General features: G+C 58.7%; 3 protein-coding genes and 1 pseudogene across 11 annotated transcripts; 1 reads left to right on the forward strand and 3 right to left on the reverse strand.

Annotated features, from left to right (window-relative positions):
• Positions 1–631: 631 nt before the first annotated feature.
• Positions 632–4,874, reverse strand: CPTP (ceramide-1-phosphate transfer protein). 7 transcript variants are annotated; one of them, XM_058719480.1, is made up of 4 exons: positions 4,750–4,874; positions 2,558–2,714; positions 1,772–2,304; positions 632–888 (listed from the first exon to the last, which is right to left on the reverse strand). In XM_058719480.1, the coding sequence occupies exons 2-3, from the start codon at positions 2,677–2,679 to the stop codon at positions 1,782–1,784; spliced, it is 645 nt and encodes a 214-aa protein (XP_058575463.1). In that variant the 5' UTR covers positions 2,680–2,714; positions 4,750–4,874; the 3' UTR covers positions 632–888; positions 1,772–1,781. The 7 variants fall into 7 exon arrangements, with proteins under 7 accessions (XP_058575463.1, XP_058575462.1, XP_058575467.1 ...); XM_058719479.1 differs by having other exon boundaries at positions 632–2,304; XM_058719484.1 differs by having other exon boundaries at positions 632–2,304; positions 2,558–2,692; positions 4,750–4,852.
• A 119-nt stretch (positions 4,875–4,993) lies between these two features.
• On the forward strand, positions 4,994–17,700 carry INTS11 (integrator complex subunit 11). Of its 3 annotated transcripts, XM_058719474.1 has the most exons (18): positions 5,073–5,153; positions 6,261–6,474; positions 8,048–8,145; positions 8,684–8,757; positions 10,012–10,240; positions 13,517–13,615; positions 13,699–13,733; positions 13,981–14,119; positions 14,637–14,701; positions 14,995–15,184; positions 15,511–15,594; positions 15,995–16,084; positions 16,191–16,353; positions 16,552–16,659; positions 16,751–16,812; positions 16,884–17,026; positions 17,105–17,234; positions 17,362–17,700. In XM_058719474.1, exons 2-18 carry the CDS (start codon positions 6,273–6,275, stop codon positions 17,425–17,427), a joined length of 1,977 nt encoding a protein of 658 aa, XP_058575457.1. In that variant the 5' UTR covers positions 5,073–5,153; positions 6,261–6,272; the 3' UTR covers positions 17,428–17,700. The 3 variants fall into 3 exon arrangements, with proteins under 3 accessions (XP_058575456.1, XP_058575458.1, XP_058575457.1); XM_058719473.1 differs by lacking the exon at positions 6,261–6,474 and having other exon boundaries at positions 4,994–5,153; XM_058719475.1 differs by lacking the exons at positions 6,261–6,474; positions 8,048–8,145 and having other exon boundaries at positions 5,035–5,153.
• Positions 10,666–11,602, reverse strand: LOC131503892 (small ribosomal subunit protein uS12-like; annotated as a pseudogene).
• Positions 17,607–20,840, reverse strand: PUSL1 (pseudouridine synthase like 1). The gene is given in 9 exon segments (XM_058719478.1): positions 17,607–18,235; positions 18,238–18,297; positions 18,427–18,589; positions 18,671–18,722; positions 19,534–19,704; positions 19,793–19,942; positions 20,111–20,298; positions 20,435–20,492; positions 20,666–20,840. Coding segments are annotated over 9 exon segments (1,086 nt in total). The 5' UTR covers positions 20,737–20,840; the 3' UTR covers positions 17,607–18,062.
• Between the last annotated feature and the right edge of the window lie 126 nt (positions 20,841–20,966).

Genomic DNA, 20,966 nt, shown 5'->3' on the forward strand with positions numbered 1-20,966 from the left:
GCGGGACACCGCTGTTCGGGTCTGATACGTGTTCTCTTTCCGTCCCAACCACCGTGTGGCACAAGGCGGCTCCCCTTCCACGTTCTCCTTACAAGCTGTGTCGTTGGCCTCAGACCCGCCCTCCCAACCCAGGCCCTTGTGCGATTGTTTTCTCAACTACAAAATGGGGACAGGGGCGCCTGGGTGGCTCGGTCGGTTAGGCGTCCGACTCCGGCTCAGGTCACGATCTCGCGGTCCGTGGGTTCGAGCCCCGCGTCGGGCTCTGGGCGGACGGCTCGGAGCCTGGAGCCTGTTTCCGATGCTGTGTCTCCCTCTCTCTGTGACCCTCCCCCGTTCATGCTCTGTCTCTCTCTGTCTCAAAAAATAAATAAACGTTAAAAAAAAAAAATTCAAAATGGGGATAATGTGGACCTCAGCGGGGGCTCGGGGTGGGGGGCAAGCTAAAGCCTGCACAAGGACAGATGGGCAGCATGTCCCTGCCCCCTGCTGGCCGAGACATGCCACGTGTCCCCCTGGTTGCCACTGCCCTGTGAACCTGGCAGTGGGGCCTAAGCCCCCACGGGGTCACGTCTCCCCTTCAGTAAGCTAGTGCTTGACGCAGCAAACAGCCCCCGTCCTGGAGCGTACCACCTGCTCTAGAAGGGGAATTTATTGATGTTTGAAAATCCATCGCCCGTATCACACTTTCCCAGGGTCTCTGCAAGTTCACACTTACGCACATCTCCGCATGGTGGATACAGTCCCCTCGGCATTGAGGGCCCTGAGCTCACAGTGAAGAGCCAGTAGGAGACGCTAGGCCCCCAAGTGTCTGGTGACGGCTGGCCTGTCAGCTGGGCAAAAGGGTCCAGGCTCTCTCCGTGTGCCATATCATCCCGGGTCTCCTGAGCTCTGTAGGGACGGGGAGGACGGAATGCAGCATCTTGTTGGATGATGGGGAGGGAGAGGCCAGAACTGGACCAGCAGAGTCACGGGCTCTCTAGAGCTTTGGAGTTGTGCTGTGCAGACTCACAGGCAGCTGCCTGGGGGAGCGCCTGAATGACAGGGTGGCTGCAGGGGGCAGCTGCTAAGTGTGCAGAACTAGAGGCAGGGCAGGCCTCCGCTCAGGGCTTTGGCTCCTGCATGTTGCCGCTGAGGACATGTGGGACCCTGGCTAACAAGGAGGTGAGGGACAGGGAGAGGGCCTGTCCGCTGCTGCCCAGGGGTTCCATCCCTGTCCTGGGGACGGCCAACCCCGTGTGGAGGGGCCCGGGCGCCTGGACCTAGGCACTGCACCCAGGGCCTGGCACCGAGATGGGCCAGGGACAGAGAAGCACCTGCTGGGTGAGTTTGCTGGCAAGCAGGATGAAGTCTCTGCACTGTGGGGACCTGTGACTTCGCCCCATTTCACACACTTGGCTCACAGGCAGGGGGCAGCTTTTCAGGGTTTTGCACGAACACGGATACTGCCCTTACCCTCCCCGCCTTCGGCACTTTACCCATCCGGGCAAGGCCCGGTTGCACACGTGTAACCTGGTTGAGGGTGAAGCCAAGGTGCCCTTGGGCAGAGCAAGACAACGAGGAGGAGCGATGGCCGGGGCTTGCCTTCTCTGTCACGGCCCCCATGCCGCAGCCCAGAAGCTCAGCCCGAGTGGGCTAAGCTGGGCCCGTAGCTCAGCTGGCAGGGGAAAGCGTATTTCCCATTCCTGGGGCACCCGCAAATCTCCATGGTGGGCCTGATGGGTCCTGGCTGCCCCAGCCCAGCTCTGGAAAGGAGAAACAGGCCCCACCTCACCCGCTGGCCCTCAGGGCAGGTTCAGCAGGGAATGCTCAGTGTAGAGTTTCTGGGAGACATCGTAGACACGCTCAATGAAGGGCAGGGCCTCGCCCAGCATTTCCACAGCCTGCTCTGGGGACCCCACGTTCATGGCCTCCAGGAAGACCTCGCGTGTGGGCAACGTACAGAAGGCCACGGTGACGGCCCGGCGGATGATCCAGGGGTGGTAGGCAGCCAGAGAGGCGTTGTAGGAGTCGGTGCAGAGCACGGCAGTACGCGCGTCCTCGGGGCTGGTGCGCAGACCTTCCAGGAAGAGCTGCAGCCAGCGCAGGGCGCGGTGCAGCCGGAGCACCGTCCGGCAGCCTGAGTCGGGGTGCTGGGAACGACGCTCGAGGTCCACCAGCCGGTTGCCCACCTCGTAGGCCACCATGGACTGCAGGCTGCTGTAGTGCTCCTGCTGTGGGCCGCTGCACAGACGCTCCATGATCTGTAGCTTTGTGGTGACATCCTTAGAGATGAAGGAGAAGATGGCACCCAGGCTGTTCAGGAACCTGCTCGAGGGGAAGCAGGAGCTCAGCCCCGGGTGCAGGGGAGACTTCCCCCCACCTCCTGGGGTACATGTCCACGTGCCAGCAGGCGTGGTCAGGTTCGGCGCTGCCAGCCAGCTGGCGAACGAGAACGGCTGACCAGTTCCGGGCAGGCAGGAGCCTGGTGTGCACAGTGCATAGCATAGCGTGCGGGGAGTGTGGCCAGAAAGGCCCCACCTTTGTGTGGGGGCCCACAGGGCAGTGCCCCTGAGTGTACCTGACCAGCCCCCTCCAGCCAGCGAGGTAGGGATCCAGCAGCACCTCCTCCTTCTCGTTGAGACACTGCTTGAAACTGACTAAGACAACTTTCAGGTTGAAGTCCGACTCCAGGTCGCCCATTTTCCAACACACACTGAAACACACAGGGAGCCAGGCTGGCGGGGGGGTTGTGTCCCTGTGAGTCAGCTCGCTCCCTGAGTCATTACTTCAGGGTGGGGGGAGGGGCAGAAAGCAACAGCTGGGATCCCGCTGCCCCCCCCCCACCCCCCCAAGAAAGCCCAGAGTGGGATCCGTCCCCCGGCCAGGCCCCTTCTCCCCTGGAGCCTGCTTCACTCTGCTTGGGCCACAAGCTTGAACTCAGTGACCTGAAGCTGCCCTTTGCCCGGAACACGTGCCCACAGATGTCAGCGTGGCCCTGTCGTGTCACTTGGCTCGCACCATCGCTGTGCCGATCTCACCTGCAGCCTGTGTTCCTGCTCATTTCTTGCTTGTCTCTCACCAGAGCACCTGTTTTTGCCAGTTGCAGAAACACCTGCCGAGTCCCTGCCCAGAGCCAATTGCTCTCCCAGGCACTTGGACGCCCCATGAGACAAATAGCCCTGCCTATCAGGGCAACATTCTTGGGGAGGTTGTCAGACAGAAACAAAACCAGAAAATTCCAACACGGTGAGCAAAAAAAGATGAGTACTATGGAAAAAGAGACAGTAGAGTGAGGAGGAGGGCCATGAAAGGTGGCCAGGTGGGCTGAGTCCTTCCTTGCTCACTGCTGCGTCCTGAAAGCCAGAGCAGAGGCTGCAGAGTCAGCACTGCCGGACAGACAGACACCAATCTTTTCCTACTGGAACTGTACAGGTCCCACACGGAAAGGCAGCTGGGTCAAAGGTCCTTCTACACTCTGAAGACAGCCACAGGGAACCTTCCGGAAGTGCCCCAGGCCAGAGTTCTGCCCTAGATTCTGCTCACGTTAATGCAGTCACTCCATAAACATTCAAGTGCCCACATACTGAGTGGGTGCCACTGGACAACCCAGCCTCTGCTGTCCTGGGCACCCAGGGTCAGCACTGCAGTTGGGCTTTGACGGTCCCTGGGGACTCAGCTGCACCTCACCATCCAGGATGAGCCCTCACCCCACTGGGCCTGGGGGTTCCGGGCCCCTAGTGCTGGAAGCCCTGCAGGGCTTCTCCGTGAGGGAGGGAGGGAGGCTGCCCAAACTGTGGCAAGAACCCTAGCCAGGGCTAGGTGCCCTGGGTGCCCTTGCAGGTTCTGTCTTCACTCTGGGGGCAGGTAACTCAATGTCTTAAGACTTGGTCCTTCATTTCTGGGGAAATGGGCCAGCACGCCCTGCCCTGTCTACCACCCAGGCTGCCAAGAGCATCTGTTGGGGTCTCGTGGCTGCTGAGGCCCTGCAGGCCCCATGGGTTGGGCCACGTGCTTGGCATTGGGCGGAGCCCCCAGAGATGAGCTCACCCTGTCTTCAGGTGTGGGGGACAGCTGTGCCTGGCCTCAGGAAAATGGTGCTCTGGAGACTTCCGGCACGCCCCTCCCCTCTCTCAGGGCCTGTCTTCTGTCCACTGAGCAGATGGTCTCTGAAGCCTTCAGGGCTACGTTCCTGGCCACCAGACATCCTGTGGGCCTGGCCTTCCTCTCCAGAACCTGAGCCAGCAGCCAAGAGGATCTGCTGGGAACCTTTCAGAGCTTGGAAACAGGAAGGACATTGGCTGTGGAGCCGGGGCAGGCAGCCTGCCAGCTCTGAGGAGGTGATGCAGGGCACCGCCAAGGCTTCCCCAGGGTCAGCTCACAGCCCCAAGATCAAGTCTCGGCAGGAGAGCTGCCTGAGCACCCCAGCTCCATGGCTGAGAGCAGGCTGAAGGTCCCCACAGGAGAAGGGGGCACTCACCCTGGCACCCCAGGCCCAGCCGGCAGAAGCGAGGCCCTGTTCAGGAAGCTCTCTAAGTCTCGTTCGGGAAGGGAGCTCCAGGTGGCACCGGGATGGGACCCGGGACTCGGGAGCTCCGGGTGGCGCCGGGCTGGGACCCGGGGCTCGGGCAGAGTGGGACCCCAGTCCTAGCCGGGTCCAGCTCCAGCTGAGGCCCAAGGATTGAGCAAGAGCCCAGCGTCCAGGGAGGCGTGGAAGCCGAGTCCTCGGCCGCCCCCTACCGCGTCTAGCCCCTTGGCGATGCCCAGGCCCACCTGTCCAGTTCGGTTGGTATCTGCTCCCCCGCCTCAGGCCCGAGCCCGCCGCCCTCCGCACACCTGCGCCGCCGCCGCCGCCGCCGCCGCCGCCGCCGCCGCCGCCGCGCCGCGGGACCCGCCGCCCCGCCCCCGACCACAGCCCTGCCGTCCGGGATTGGTTGCCGCTTGCCCAATCCCGAGGCTCAACGCGTGGGCCGGCGTTTCCGGCGGGCGCACCGGAAGCTGGCGCCGTTGGGATCGCGCCTGCGCTGTGCGGTGCCGCGGGTTGTGGTGGCGCGCGGCGGAGGTCCTGGGTCCGGGATTTCATCTTCGAAGTGGTCCCGCCGGCTCGGTGAGCGCAGAGGCGACCGGGCCTGGGAGCCCGCCCGACAGCATGCCCGAGATCAGGGTCACTCCCCTGGGTGAGTGAGGCGCGCTCGGCCGGCCTCGCGGTCGCGGGGCCGGGCGGTGGTGTGGGGACGAGCCGCGGGGGCGCAGAGGGCCGGCCAGGTTCCCAGAGGCCACAGCTGTCGTCCTCGGAGGCCTCGGGCCGGCTCCCGCTCCCGGCTCAGGCCCTGTGTGGAGAAGCTCGGAGGAGCACCGGAGGGACGGTTTTGGGGTCGGGTCCCGGCCCGCTGCGTCCCCAGCTTTCTTCACGGTGAAAAGCAGGCCTGAGCAGACTGTCTCTGCACCTTCTCCTGGGGCCTGCCCTCCGGACGCCGTCACCGTAGAGGCACAGGGTCTCCATCGTCGCTGCGCCAGCTTTTGTCCACATGGACTGATGCTTTAGGTCGCCTTTCCTCCCTGCCTCTGCTTCCTTCCGCCTCCTCCATCGTCTCGCACCCGTTACCTGCAGCTTCCCGTTTACCCAATACAGCCATTCACTCTCAGTTCAGCCCTTGTCTTACATGATCCCTGCGACGCTAAAAAGAAAAAAAAAAAAAAGAAAAAAAAAAAGCTTTGAATTTTGTAAAAGATATAAACGGACACTTTTAAAAGCCCAGACAGTGCAGAACACTGTGAAGGATGAAAGATCACTGGGAATCCAGAGTCCCAGAAACAACTGGGTTATCATTTTGGTGGCCAACCCTCTAGGTGTCTCTGGGCATCCTTCCAGCACTCCTGCTCTGCTGTTCCAGAACCTGCCTCCTACACTGGGCTGTGTGGGGGGAGCATTTTCCTGCACAGATGTTCCACGCAGCTGCATATCCTTTCTCATGGTGGAGCTCTTCCTCAAAACAGCCCACCCAGTCCTTTGTGTGGACCCTGAGCTGTTGACAGTCACGATGAAGGCCCCTGCCCCTCGCCTGCCAGGTCAGAGTACACATCTCTTTGCTGCCATACAGGTCACTCCTACAGACTCTGGCAGCTGTTGGCGCAGGGTCCCCTCTGGCTGCTGTGACCCACACTCTTCCCTGCCTTTGGCTCCCTTCCAGGGGCCTCTGCGGGGTCCTCCTTCCAGCCTGCCCCTTCACGATTTGTCCCCTGTTCTCCTTGAACAGTTCTTTCTACTGCTTTTGTTACCCCAGATATGCACCTGGATGTGCTCCCAAGGCCGTAGCACCGTCAAAGCAGAACTATTTCTCTTGTTTTCCTTTGCCGGTTTGTACCTCATGGGCTCTCTGGTCAGATATGGAGAGTCCCAAAGGCTGTCCTACCACACAGCCTTTGCACAGCTGCCCCTCCCATCCTGGCTGTCCCTCTCCACACTACTCAGAAGTCATTTTGTGGAGGACTTACCTGGTATGGTTCTAGAAGTTTTTGGGTTCCCTTCTCTGCCTTAATCTTCTCCATGACGCACTCAGTGCGTCTTATCTACGTGGTTATCGTCTGCTTGCCCTAGAACATGAGCTTCTGCGGATATGGCGCCTCTTTTATTTTCTCCGGAGTCCTGCCTCTTTTTGTGTGCCATCGACTGTTCCCCATCTTCCTGCCCAGTTCAGGCCTCAATCCTTGCTCCTTGGGATTGTTGTGGGTCCTGGTGGGAGCGGGTGGCCAGTGTCTCAGAGCTGAGCTCTGGAGTCCGGAAACCATCCCTGGCCCTGTGCTTAGGAGCCATGTGCCTGTGAACTGATCCTATGACTTCTGTGATTTCACGTCCTCTGTAAAGAGAGGCAGCCCTCCCCTTTCCCCTGTCACAAATGTTTGGAGGGCCTCTGGGCACAGCTTTAGGGCTGAAGATGTAGCAGTGGGCAGACAGCTGAGACACTGCCATCGTCCTGCTGGGTCAGGAGCAGGCCTTTGAGAGACCTTCAGGCCAAGGCCTGTGGCAGAGCTCTTGGCTAGGATCGCCTACTGTTGTCATGGGTGACTGAAGCTTCTCAAGGACCAGCCAGGGTCCTGCTCTGAGCCATGGCCTGGTCACCCTCGTGTGTGTGGTGTTAACGGAAGGTTCGCGTGGCTGGTAGAGGGAGGCTTGTAGGATCAGGATAGAAAGCAGGTCATTTGGTGACATCATGCGAGGGTATGTCCCTTTCTTCCTGGGCCTCCAGACTCCAGAGGAGATGACACATGGCCAGAAGAGATTGCTGGGATGTGTCCTGCTGGGGCTGGAGCAGCTGGTAGGACTTGAAGTCAAGAACATGGATAGGACTCAGGTTAAGTCTGGACTGGGGATGTCTTGATGGGGTGCAGTGATGGGGCATCTGCACCGAGGCCACTGTAGCTGGTCATTGCTGGACAGCTGGGGCCCTGTCTCCCCATGGCTGGGCTAAAGCTACTGCACAGTGTCCCTCTGCAGTGGCACCACCTGGAGGCGCTTGATGCCTTCTGGGAGTAGGCCCTGGGGGAGGGTCCCCACAGCTCAGATGTCACCCCAGTTGAGGTTTCACGAGGGGTGGCGAGGCCTCGTGGAGCATCACCTTGCCCCTGTTAAGTGCCAGGACCACAGTCCAACACCTGTTGCACATCCCCTGGCCTTTGACGGTTGAGGTCAGCGGCAGCAGGTAGGCTGCTCCCTCGAGAGGTGAGGGGCGTTTTCTGTCTGACCTAGGTGGTAGTGGCAGGGCCTGAGGCTCGGAGGTGCAGTAGGGGAGGGCACATGGGCTGGAACCCGCTTGGCCCTTTGTCCCTTCCCTGCACATCTCCCTGGCCTGTGTGTGGAGGTGACAGCGCTTCTTGCCTCACCCTTTGTCCACACAGCAGCCGTGGGGATCTAGTTTCCCCAACCCGCTGAGGGTTCTGCAGGGCCAGGGACCCAGAGCACCCACTGGAGGCCTGAGGCAGGCGGCTGGGGCCATCACTTGCAGCAGCAGGGAAACGGACATGGGGGAAGTGGGAAGGGGGTGGCAGCACCTCATCCCACCTTCCCGTTCAGGAGCTGGCCAGGATGTGGGCCGAAGCTGCATCCTGGTCTCCATCGGGGGCAAGAATGTCATGCTGGACTGCGGAATGCACATGGGCTTCAATGACGACGTGAGTCCTGAGGGAAGGTGGAGGTCCCTGGAGGGACCTCACGCTGCCTGTTCCTTGTTGCTGTTCTCAGTAGGATCCCAGGCTTTAGAGCCTCAGGCTCTGACCCATAGAGTAGGGACAGTTTGGGCAAGTGGGCAGTGGTAGGAGGCAGGTGGGTCTGGGGTCACTGCCTTCCCTGGCAGCCCTGGGCCCCACCACTTGACAGATGGGGTACCCTGCGTGGAAGCGTTGATCTGTACCAGAGCAGGGGCTCGCGGGCTCCTGCAGGGTCATGTGGGGCAGCTCGGTGCTTCCCAGGCAGGGCTTCTGGCTTGGTTACTGGTTCTGGCGGTTTGACCCCTCCCTGGGTTTTCAGAGGCTGTGAACAGTCTATGGTCCTGGTGTGGCCTGCCAGGGTGGGGGTATTAGTGCCCAGGCTCAGCCTGTGCCTTTATTCCCCACTCCTGGGAGTCACTCCCTGGAGTGCTGGCTGCCCGCCACTTCCATCACCTGCAGACCCAGGGCAGCTGCGTTCTGACCCTTTTTCTTGGCTTCTCAGAGGCGCTTCCCTGATTTCTCCTACATCACCCGCAATGGCCGGCTGACCGACTTCCTGGACTGTGTGATCATCAGGTGAGCGCCCATTGGCTGCTGGTCATAGTGTGATGTCGGCTCACATCTAACCCCACTTTGGGGGCCCTAGTGGGCCCAGGAGAGCCCCCCGGGGCCCGTGGAGGCTGCAGGCTGTGGGGTGTTGCGGGCCCAGGTTCTGTTCCAGGTTGCCTATGTGACTCACCCCCAGGGCTGGCCCTCTCCACCTCTGAACGGTGGTTCTGGAGGCTGTGTCTGCGTGAGCTTATAGGTGTTCATGGTTGCCCCTTGACAAGCTTTGATCAGCCCTGTGGAGGCGAGGGGCGCTCTGTGCTGTGGGTGCCTATTGGCTCTGCCCCTGAGTGTCATGGATGAGAGCCCCAGGTGCCCCAAGAAGATGAGGTTGTGTTAGGGCAATAGGCCTGTGGCAGGGAGGCCACTGCCCCCAATGCAAAGATGGCACATTTCACCTTGAACCCCTGGGCTGCTTCTCAGACTTCCTCACTCAGCCTCTCAACAGCATTTGGCAGCGGTGACTACACCCTCCCTGCTCGTCCTCAGTCCTCAGACCTCAGACCTTCCCATACATCCTCATCCACCCTGCCCCTGACCTCTAGTCTCATGGTCCGGCTCTTCTCTGGTGACGGTTGAACTCCCCAGCCTGGCTGAATGGAGCTCCTGCTTTCCTCCTCTTCCTCACACTCCACCCAGACAGCCCACAGTTTGTGGGTCCAGCCCTTTTCCTGACCTTCAACTTTGCCATGTGGCCAGATGACCAGAGCGGCCTCCTGCTGGTCTTCTCCCCGCACCTTGCAAGCCAGGGACCTGGTGGCCCAAGGCGGCCTCGTCCTCAGCTGCTGTGAGGCTCCTGTGGACTCAGTCCCTTCTTGGACATGGGCTTGATGCAGCAGTTTGCTCCGTTTGTGGACCCACAGCACTCTGTTCCCTCTGCCCCAGTGCCTTCCTGGCCTGGCTCACGTGCCATGGGGTCTTTCCATCCATCTGCTGGAGAGGGCAGCTCTCCTGATGCCCTGTCCCCTTCTCAGCTACTTTCTATCTGACCGTAGAAAACGTACACCTCTGATGCAAGCATTACCTCTTTAACGCTCGCTGCTTTACTAGACACTTAGGTTGTAGGTTCCAGGAAGGTAGCAGTTTTCATCTGTTTTGCTGCCTCGTCACTCTGCAGCACTTAGGGTGGCATCTGACACACGGTGGGGCCCTGGTGTGGAGGGGCTGTGGGGCGGGCTTGCTCGGGGAGCAGTGGCCCTGGGCTGATCTGTGTTGCACCCTCAGCCACTTCCACCTGGACCACTGTGGGGCACTCCCCTACTTCAGCGAGATGGTGGGCTACGACGGGCCCATCTACATGACCCACCCCACCCAGGCCATCTGCCCCATCCTGCTGGAGGACTACCGCAAGATTGCTGTGGACAAGAAGGGCGAGGCCAACTTCTTTACCTCCCAGATGATCAAAGACTGTATGAAAAAGGTGGTAGCTGTCCACCTCCACCAGACGGTCCAGGTCAGGGTCCTAACAGACCCCATCCCACTCTCTGTCTGATACTGCGGGGCCACTAGGAGGCAGCAGTGGGCAAGCATGTAGGGACCCAGCCCAGATTCAGGGTGGGAGGGGGGCGCTAGAGTGCCCATCAAGTGCACAGAGCTTCTGCTGCTCACCCAGCCGTGCGTCTGAACACATGTAAGAAGGTGGAGACCGGACAGTGAGACGGGCAAGCCCTGGAGGGCACCCAGTACTAGCTGTGGAGTTTGGGCTTTGTCTCGGTAAGTGTCATATGTGGGTCGCGGAGGAAGGTTAAGGTTTTAAGCAGGCAAATGCAATCAAATTGGGTAAAACTTAGCCCAAGGATTGTAGATTTGTCTGTTTCTCCTTAGAGTCAGTGGGTTTCGCTTGTTATTGGATGCCTATATATTTTGGGTTGTTTTATCCTTCTGGCTGAACGTCTTGTCAATACAAGTATGTGTATTTATCTTTAATAACGCTTCTTACCTTAAAGTCTGTGTTTCTGGTAACATTACACCATCCCTGCCTTTCCCACCTTTGGTTACTGTTTGCATGGCATGGCTTTTTCCATTGCTTTTTTTTCAACTTTACTACAACACGTTTCAGATGTTTTTTTAATTTGTTTTTATTTTTTAAGTTTATTTATTTTGAGAAAGAGAAAGACAGTGTGCATGTGTGTGTGGGGAGGGGCAGAGAGAGAGAGAGAATCCCAAGCAGGCTGTGTGCTGGCAGCATAGAGCCCAATGTCATGAACTGTGAGATCATGACCTGAGCCGAAATCAAGGGTCAGACACTTAACCGACTGCGCCACGCAGGCGCCCCTGCATCATGTTTTAAATGTAGCTCTTTTAAGTGGCATGTAATTTGTTTTTGTTTTTGTTTGTGTATGGAAATTTCCTACTGTCATGTGTTCACCATTAAATTTAGAATCTTGGTCTTTCCATTTTGCCTTTGTATAAGGCCGAAGGAGAGACATTGGCTAGTTTGACAAAACCTTCAAGCGAACTCCAGGAGTGTCACCGACAGCATGACCTTTGTGACCAAATCCAGCAACCGGAACTTCATAATTTTCCTCAATAAAATTCAAACAGCCATCATTGGGTACAAAGGCTGAGATTTCTTTTGTCGTTCTTGATCAGCTGGACCCTGATACACTTCCTGATGGCAGAATCTGGCTGTCTGGTTTCAACCCCTACTTTTTCCGGCACATTCCCTGTGCATGGGAAGCGCCTCCACAAGGGTTGGCCTTCAGGCCCCACGGGCCTCCTTGTCCTGTTGGCTTTGCTGCTTCTAATCTTGTCTGTGGCTGGGGACCATCCTGGCAGTGTGAGGACTGACACTAGCCTGTCCTGCTGGCACCATGGGCCTGAGCAAAAGAGGTGTTGGTTTCTTTTTCTTTCTTTCTTTCTTCCTTTTTTTTTTTTTTTTTTTTTCTTTTTAAAAAATCTAGCTTGATAACCTGTCCAGATGGAGCGTTTGGACTCCACATTTAATAACTTTGAGCTTAGCTCTACCTTCTTACCATTTGCTTCCTATTTGACTTGTCTGTTCTATGTTTCTTCTTTCCATTATTGCCTTTTTCGGATTAATTTTTTAAAATTTGTGCTTCTCTTTTATTTGGTTGATAACTTCATGCTCTTCTCATTCTTGTAGTGGTAGAGGCTACAAAACGCATTTGTGACGATGCTCTAAGGTACTTGGAGCTTTCACCTCTATGTATGGGAAAGCTCTTAGAACGTCGTAAATCTGCTTGTCCCTTCCCTGACTTCGGCTGTCGTTCGCCTTGACTTTGATTTGCTCGGTACACGGGAAACTCAGCAGGACTTCTTGACTAATTCCGACAAAGTCTTCTCTGTGTTTACCCTCTCTACTTCTTGTGTTGTTCACTTTCTAATTTGTCTTCCTGCTAGAGAACACCAGTGTGGATCGGTGGGTAATGCATTCTATTTATTTATTCTTATTTTTGTTTTTATTTAAAAAAATTTTTTAGAGGTCGCGGGGGAGAGAGAGAAAGAGAAAGAAAGAGAAAGAGAGAAAGAAAGAGAAAGAGAAAGAATCTTAAGCAGGCTTCATGCTCAGCGCAGAGCCCAACATGGGGCTCAGTCCCACGACCTGGGATCATGACCTGAGCCGAAATCAAGAGTTGGATGCTCAACTAACTGAGCCCCCAGGCGCCCCCACGAATCTCTTTTATTTGTTTGCAGATGGGTCTGCTTCACCCTCATTCCTGAAGGACTTTTTTCATTACGTGTGGAATTCTAGTTTGGCTGTCATTTTTTTCTTGGTACTTTGGATGTGTCTTTCTATTCACTGTTTGGAAGAGCATCTTTAATCTTAGACTGCTTGTAGGGTTGTGTTCTTCTCTTTGGATTTTGGGGGGTGGATTTTTGGATGCTACGATGGGCCTGAATGTTGTTCTGTTCTCATTGAATCTGCCCAGGTGTGAAGCCTCTTGGATCTGTGACCTGATGTCTTTCATCAGGTTCTTCCAGTGTTACTCCTACCTATTGCTCTCCTCCAGCCCAGGGCTCCAGATGGCAGAATGTTAGGCCTCTCACTTCAGACCTTCCCTGACGCTTTTGTCTTTCTGTGCTTCGTGCTAGATAGTCTTTCCTATATATTTTAGCGCATTAGTACTCTGATTATATGCAATGTGCTGTTAAATTCATATATTGAATTCTTTGAGTTATTATGATTTTTGGTTTAGATTTCCACTTTTTAAAATGATTTCTAGGGGTGCCTGGGTGGCTCAGTTGTTTGAGCATCTGACTTCAGCTCAGGTCATGATCTCATGGTCTGTGGGTTCAAGCCCCTTGTTGCGCTCTCTGCTGAAGCATGGAGCCTGCTTCAGATCCTCTGTCCCCCTCTCTCTTTGCCCCTCCCCTGCTTGTTCTCCCTTCAAAAATAAACCTTAAAAAAAAAAAAAAAGATTCCTAGTTTTTTGGTCAACATCCTGGGTCCTTTTTATGTCTCTGAATGTATTAGTCACAGCCCTCTTAAAGTCCATGTCTGAAAACTCTAGGAGCTCTGAGTCTGCTTCTCTAGACTGTTGTTTTGCTTTCTGTGGTGGTGTCTCGTCTCTTATGTCTGGTTGCTCTTGGTTGAGAACTGGACGTTGTGTGTGAGAAACAGGAAATGATGAAACGTGATGAAACGTGATGAGAACCATGTTCCCTTCTGCCCTCTGCCTCCCCAGTGTCCACCTCCCTGGCCCCTTTGCCATCGTCTTCAACCCAGCATAGCCTGCAGACCTGAGTTGAGGCCTCTTCTCTGTAGGTGGATGATGAGCTCGAAATCAAGGCCTACTATGCAGGCCACGTGCTGGGGGCAGCCATGTTCCAGATTAAAGTGGGCTCAGAGTCTGTGGTCTACACGGTCAGTGGAAGCACCTGGGGCACTGGAGGGACTGCCTGGCCGGGGAGAGGAGGCACCTGCCTTATTGCCACATTCTTTGCCAGGGTGATTATAATATGACCCCGGACCGGCATTTGGGGTGAGTAGGCTATGTGTTTGTTTCTTCCTGTGTGGACCCCCTAGGAGTGCAGTGATGCACAGGGGTGTGCTGGGTGCCTTCAGTGTCCACCACGTGTCCTCTGTGCGTGGCAGAGTCTCTTCCTCCTGCTTGTCAGAGCGTCAAGGGAGGCTATGGCTGGGGTCCGTTTTGTTGCTCCTAAGCCTTGAAGCCTAGCTTTGCAGCCATGTGGATTGTCTACCTTGGCCCACGCCCGCCTCTGTCATAGAGCTGCCTGGATTGACAAATGCCGCCCCAACCTGCTCATCACAGAATCTACGTATGCCACGACCATCCGGGACTCCAAGCGCTGCCGGGAGCGAGACTTCCTGAAGAAGGTCCACGAGGCTGTGGAGCGTGGCGGGAAGGTAGCTGGTGCAGGCGGGGCTCTGGGCCTTGTGCCCACCCGACCATGCTACATGGTCCTTCGCCACCTCCGGCATGTCAGGGGACGGGTGCCATGTGTTCTGGGTGTGTAGGGAGGAATGTGTTCTCAGCATTAGGAAGAAAAACTTCCCTGAAGACCACGGGGGTTCTTATTCATCCCTTATCTCAGATCCCAGCCCAGGGCTGGCCAGAGCATCCACCGCAGTCAGTTTTCGATGTATTGTGGCTGGGAGCAGGACTTGAGGGCAGAGCGTGGGGGCCTTATCTGTGGCCTGCAAAGGGCCTCTGACTCTCGGGGATACCTGGCCATGCCCTCTCAGTGGACGCAGGCCCTGGCCATCAGAGCTGCCAGCAGGGCCAGTGTTTATAGTACCCGCTTCCTGAGAAGGCAGCCACAGGGAACCACCGCCTGCCCACTGTGATCAGAGGTGGCTTTAACTTGGGTGGGCAGCATGGCCAGGGGTTCCTGCCTGAGCCAGCCTTGCCCTTCCCCTGCAGGTGCTGATCCCTGTGTTCGCACTGGGCCGCGCTCAGGAGCTCTGCATCCTGCTGGAGACCTTCTGGTAGGTGGTAGCCAGTCGGTTTCTGGGAGCCCTGGCTTGAGTGGGTGCCAGCGGCATGTCCATGTCCAGCTCTAGGCAGAGTATAGTTAGGGTACGTGACATCTGTTGGGGCGCCTGCCTGTACCGGGCCCCCCAGTCACGTGCCTACGTCCCCTCTGTGGGACCTGGATGTGTAGGAGGGAGCAGGCAGGGGGTGATTCCTTCACGGATGCAGCCTGGGCTGGGGTGTGAGGGGGACGCGGGCTGGCCCTGCCCCGGCAGCTCCTCCACCGTGGCCCTGGCGCGGTCCACAGGGAGCGTATGAACCTGAAGGCCCCCATCTACTTTTCCACGGGCCTCACGGAGAAGGCCAACCACTACTACAAGCTCTTCATAACCTGGACCAACCAGAAGATCCGGAAGACCTTTGTCCAGAGGAACATGTTTGAGTTTAAGCACATCAAGGCTTTCGACCGAGCATTTGCTGACAACCCGGGTCCGATGGTGAGGCCCTGGCCAGGAGGGGGTGGGGATGGCTGTCCTGTGCCCGTGGTAGCCAAGTTGGGCCGAGGCAGCCAGCGTTGGCTGTCTACATGTGTGCACCTTCTCCGTGTCTGGGACATGTGAGTGGTCCCTGCCTGCAGGTCTCCCTCAGGGAGTGGGGTGCACTGTGCTGAGGGAAAGATGGGGGGGTGGTCAGAAGATGGGGCCGGTGGTGGGGGCAGGGTCAAAAGACTCTGAGGGCAGAGGAGGGGCTGGACTCGTGGCCAGTGCTGGTTCTTTGGCAGGTGGGTGTCCACTGCCCTGACTGTCCCCTGCCTGCCCTGCAGGTTGTTTTTGCCACACCAGGCATGCTGCATGCCGGCCAGTCCCTGCAGATCTTCCGGAAGTGGGCAGGGAATGAGAAGAACATGGTGAGGGATCTGGGCTCCAGGTGTAGCTCCCAGGAGGGCCTATGAGGTTGGGCAGAGGTGGGGGAGCAGAGGCTCCGCCCGGCTTGGGGACACTGCTGTTGTCAGGACGGGGCTCAGTATCCCAGGGCCCTGTGTCTGACCCAGGCAGCTCCCACCCTTGCTGTGTGTCGGCCTCTCTGCATCGGGCAGTAAAGCCTTCTGGCTTCCCTAGCTGACGTGCTTACTCAGGCCTGGGATGGGGAACTGCTGGCAAGGGGAAGGGGCCATCAAAGGTTCAGGTTTAGACAGGCAGCAGGGGTGGGGTGGAGAGACAGAGAGAAAGCCCAAGGCAGGAATGGGTGGGGGTGGGGGGGTGTCCTCTGCAGGGTGGCCGCCGGCTCCACGCCTCACTGCCCCACAGGTCATCATGCCTGGCTACTGCGTGCAGGGAACCGTGGGCCACAAGATCCTCAGTGGGCAGCGCAAGCTGGAGATGGAGGGGCGGCAGGTGGTGAGTCCCCACTTCCTGATAGCTCCACGGGCCCCGCCTTGGCTCGCTTGGGAGCCCTCTGAGCCTTTGCTTGTGGTAAGGGCCTGTGTGCACTGTGATTCTGCAGCTGGAGGTCAAGATGCAGGTGGAGTACATGTCCTTCAGTGCCCATGCTGACGCCAAGGGTATCATGCAGCTGGTGGGCCAGGCGGAGCCCGAGAGCGTGCTGCTGGTGCATGGGGAGGCCAAGAAGATGGAGTTCCTGAAGCAGAAGATTGAGCAGGAGTTCCGTAGGTTGGGGTGGGGGGTGGGGGGGGTGTGTGGGGAGGGCTTGGGGGGGCACGGGGGGGTGTGGGCTGCCACGGGATGTGGGAGGAATGGGGGGGCGCGGGCTGCCATGGGGTGTGGGGCACGGTCTGCCCATGGGGTCAGCATGGGCAGAGCCAGCTGATCCTGACAGGCTTTCTGCCCCTCCCCCTCCGGCCCAGGGGTCAGCTGCTACATGCCAGCCAATGGTGAGACGGTGACACTGCCCACAAGCCCCAGCATCCCTGTAGGCATCTCGCTGGGGCTGCTGAAGCGGGAGATGGCACAGGGTACGCAGGGCAGGGTAGGGCAGGGAGGGCAGGGGAGCGGCTCAGCGGGTGGACCCGATGGCAGCTCCAGTCCTCGCCCCTTTCTCCACAGGGCTTCTCCCTGATGCCAAAAAGCCCCGGCTCCTGCATGGCACTCTGATCATGAAAGACAGTGTGAGTGCGCGTGGGCGGGGGCACGGCGGGGGCGGGCGCTCCATGCCCCCTGACCTGCCCCTGTCCCGCAGAACTTCCGGCTAGTGTCCTCAGAGCAGGCCCTCAAGGAGCTGGGTCTCGCCGAGCACCAGCTGCGCTTCACCTGCCGTGTCCATCTGCACGACCCTCGCAAGGAGCAGGAGACAGCCATGCGGGTCTACAGCCACCTGAAGAGGTAGGTACCCAACCCTTTCCGGCCCTGGGGCGGGTAAGAAGAGGGGTACGAGGCAGGTCTCACAGTGCTTCCCCACAGCGTCCTCAAGGAGCACTGCGTGCAGCACCTTCCCGACGGGTCCGTGACCGTGGAGTCCATCCTTATCCAAGCCGCGGCCCACTCTGAGGACCCAGGCACCAAGGTGCTGTTGGTCTCTTGGACCTACCAGGTGAGTGGCCTCCAGGGCCCGGTACCCGGCAGGTCAGGATAGGCGGGGTTACCCCATCACCTTGCTCTGCCCAGGTATGGTGGTCAGGGAAGGTGAGATGACTGCCCCCTCTTGCATCTGGCTACAGGATGAAGAGTTGGGAAGTCACCTCACGTCACTGCTCAAGAAGGGCCTACCCCAGGCCGCCAGCTGATCACCAGCCAGAGGGCCCTAGGCTTCCCTCTAGAGCCATGTCTGTGCCTCAGGTCTTCCCTGTGTCCCTGGATGTGGAGCCCACGGCTGGTCACAGCACTTGTCTGTGATGAGGACACAACCAGCGTTATGTGTCTACGTGATTGGCCAGTTCTGGCTGAGGAAAGAAATAGGCCTGGGGACTTCATCACCCTTTATTTCTATTCCTGAGCCCCCAAGAGATGGGTGGTTGCTCCTGAGGTATTTTGTCCAGTAAAAACAGAACCAAAGACCACATGGGTGTTCCCTTCTTGATGACCAGACCTTTTTCCTGCAGTCTACCCAGAGCAGCCCACCTGGGGCAGATCGGGGTACCCAGGAAGGTGGGGACTTCTGGAAGGTACGGGCCAGTGGGAGGCAGGAAGCCTGCTGTGGCTCCGGATGGCCAAGTGCTGGTCCCTCCTGCTCCATGGCATGCAGAGCTGGGCAGGGTCCAGTGGCAGGGCCTAGTATGTCACAGCTGCCCTGATCTCACCTGGGCATCTGGGGATTATCTGTGCCTCCCATGTGGTGAATCCTGCAGGGCACAGGAGGTTTTCTACAGGGGCTGGGCCTGTCCAGGCCACAGCTTCCTCTGGGCTGCAGAGCCCCTGCCTGTCAGGGCCCTCCCCGCTCCCTAAGGCGAGCCCCCTCAGCCTCCCTCCCTACTGGGAACTTGATCACAGGGGCCGGGTCAGGAGTATGGCTTGGGTCTAAGGGCCCAGGGGAAGGAGACCCCTCACTCCAGGCTGCCTGCTTTTGGGAGCAGCTGGAGACTTTTTGTCCAACTTGGTTGGGGCTTCCTTGCCTCCAGGGCCCTGGCTTTCCTGCTCAACACAGGCTGGATTCCCACCTGTTAGGACAGAGGAGAGCTGCAGCTGTGCTGCTACCAGGAGCCCCTCCTCCCATCAAGCACCCCACCTTGGGAGGGGCTCAGTCATTGGGGTGCATGCAGGGACTTTTCCAGGCTGTCTACCCTTACCGAGACTCCCGTACTGCACGGACTTGAGGAATAAGCCGTGGGCCGGGGCCACACGTGTCTGGTGTCTGCCGAGGGGGTCCCGGCTTTCCAAAATCACCTTCACCTGAGCGGGCATCAGAGCTCCCAGGCCCACAGCCACCAGCACAGCTGTCATTCTTCGAACCTGCAATCCGAGGCCAAGACTGCCATAGTGACCCAGCTCCTCGGGTCCGCCCCCATCCCTGGAGGCCCAGGCAAAACCCACCTGTCTGTACAGAAAGGACTGGCTCTCAAACTCCAGGTTCCAGAACTGCAACCTAGAGATAGAGGCACCTGTGACGCCTGGGCCAGGACAACCCCCCAGTCTGCACTGTGGCCCCAGAGGAGGGGGGCAGGGGGAGGGAGCTAGGAAAGACTGGTTTCCACTCTCTCTTCCACCCTAGGGGCTTCCATTGGCCACCCTGCCCTCAAGTGAAGCTGCTGGGAGAGACCTTGTGAACGGGAGGGGCTGCAGAGCCTTCTGAGAGGCCTAGGCAGTGGAGACAGGGCTCTCCGGTGGAGGTGCTGCTGAGGCACAGGTCCTAGGGCAGCTCTGGGGCAGGGAGGCGAGCATGACCAACTCATCTACCAGAGACCCAAGGCCCAGGGTAGGGGTTCTTCAGCTGATCATGCAGAAGTTCCTCCTCCCTTCAGTGCAGGCTCAGACTGAGAAGGTTTGGGAAGCCAACAGCCGACATCTGGCCAGAGGCCCCAGAAACAGTGGAACCAACCGCCTGCCAGGTAGTGCTGGGACCACTGGCCTGGTGCTTCTCTTCCAGCAAAGTGTTTTCAGCAGCTGCCAAGATCCATCTACTAGTCCACAAGCCGTGGCTGGACAGGGCTGGGAGCCCTTGGAGAACGCATTCTCTGTTCCCAGTGTGGCAGGACCCCAGCCCAGGGCGGGGAGGGCACAGCTGTAGGTTCATGGTTGTTGGGGCCATGCCACTTAGCTGACTAGCATCTCCCCTGTGAGGTTGCTGACGGACACCCAACTCCAGCTGTGTCCTGCACCACCCTCACCAAGGAAGGTGCTAAATCTAAATCCAGCTCCCCCAGCCTCTGGCCAGTGTGCAAGGTGCTTTTCATTACCTGTTCTCCTGGGGGAGGACAAAGGGGCTGCCTAGGTCAGGGGACACAGAAGCTCGGCGCAGTGTGCGCACTGAGCTCGTGGCTGGGCTGCCAGCTGACTGGAAGGCACTGAAGTCATGTGTCCCTAGAAGGTGCTGGGCAGCCTCCTGCATGGCATCTACATCCAAGCTGCTGCAGGGAGACAGGTGAGTGGTCAGGAGGGAGTAGCCAGCCAGGTGTGCCTGGCAACCCTCTCCTGCTCCCTCACATCCACGCTCACCCTGCCCGTAGTGCCCAGCATCGGTTTCGTTCAAACACAGACAGCTGATCGGGCCGGTGGCAGCCGGTGGCCAGGCGGTACAGGTAGGTCCTGGATGTGGCAGCATGGCGGGCATGGAAGTCAGCGGGTACTCGGAAGGCCTGCAGTACCCTGTGGGAGCACGATCAGGCATACCAGAATGACCCCTATGCACCCACGGACCCAAGTGTCCCCTTGGTATCTCCATCATTCCCAAGTTCTGTGCAGACACCAAGTCCTTCCTGACTCGTGGTCTCCACCCACAGTGGACCAGTTTGGAGACAGCAGACAGGTGCTCACCGGATGGCCGGGTGCCTCAGGTGGGCATTGAGAGCTTCAGCCAGGACCTCGGGGGAGAAGGGGGGCTGGCCTGAGCGGCGCTGGACGTCTAGGTGAGCCGCGTTGCTCAGCGCGTGGACTCCAGCATCCGTGCGGCTGGAGATGGTGAACTTGACCGGCACCACCGAATTCAGCCTCTTTGCAGCCTCCTGCGAGGACAGAGCCGCCTGGGGCGGGGTGGGCAGCGCAGGGCGAAGGCCGGAGCCCAGAGACCCGGGGGCTCCCATCTGCCCATTCCCCGGGTCTCCCTCTTTCCATTCTGAGGGGGTGGCCGGCGGAGCTCACCTCCAGGTAGTTCTGGACCCCGATGGCGCGCTGGGAGCCCCTGATGGCCGCGACCCCGCTGCGGGCAGAGGCGGGCTCAGATTAGCTGACGGAGGCCCGCCCCGCACAAGCCCGTTCCCTTCCCAGGCGTCGAGTCCTAAATTAGCTCCCCCGCCACCTCCCCGGCCCCACCTAGGATGCCGGGATACACTTGGAGGCCGCGGGCATGAATGGGAGGTCCTGAAGACGTACTTGAACTCCGTGCCCAAGTACTGGAAGTACACGAGGTAGCGCGCCCTCACCGAGGCTGCGGCAGGGCCCATGGCTGGAGTCGGCAGAGCCAGGACCGGTCGAGAAGGGCCAGGCTGAGCAGATCCGCGTGTGTGCCCTGCGCGCGCGCACGGAAGCAGCCTGGCCACGCCCCCCGGCTGCGCCTGCGCCTTAGCTTTCCTCCCTGCAAGGCACTCGCTCGCCCCAAGGCCGCCGAAGGCCAGAGCAGGGGAGGGGCCGGGCTTAGGGAGCGGGTGCAAACTGCCAGCGGGCTGAGGAGCGC

The sequence above is a fragment of the Neofelis nebulosa genome, chromosome 2 (assembly GCF_028018385.1).
Source record: "Neofelis nebulosa isolate mNeoNeb1 chromosome 2, mNeoNeb1.pri, whole genome shotgun sequence".
Classification (NCBI taxonomy): domain Eukaryota; kingdom Metazoa; phylum Chordata; class Mammalia; order Carnivora; family Felidae; genus Neofelis; species Neofelis nebulosa.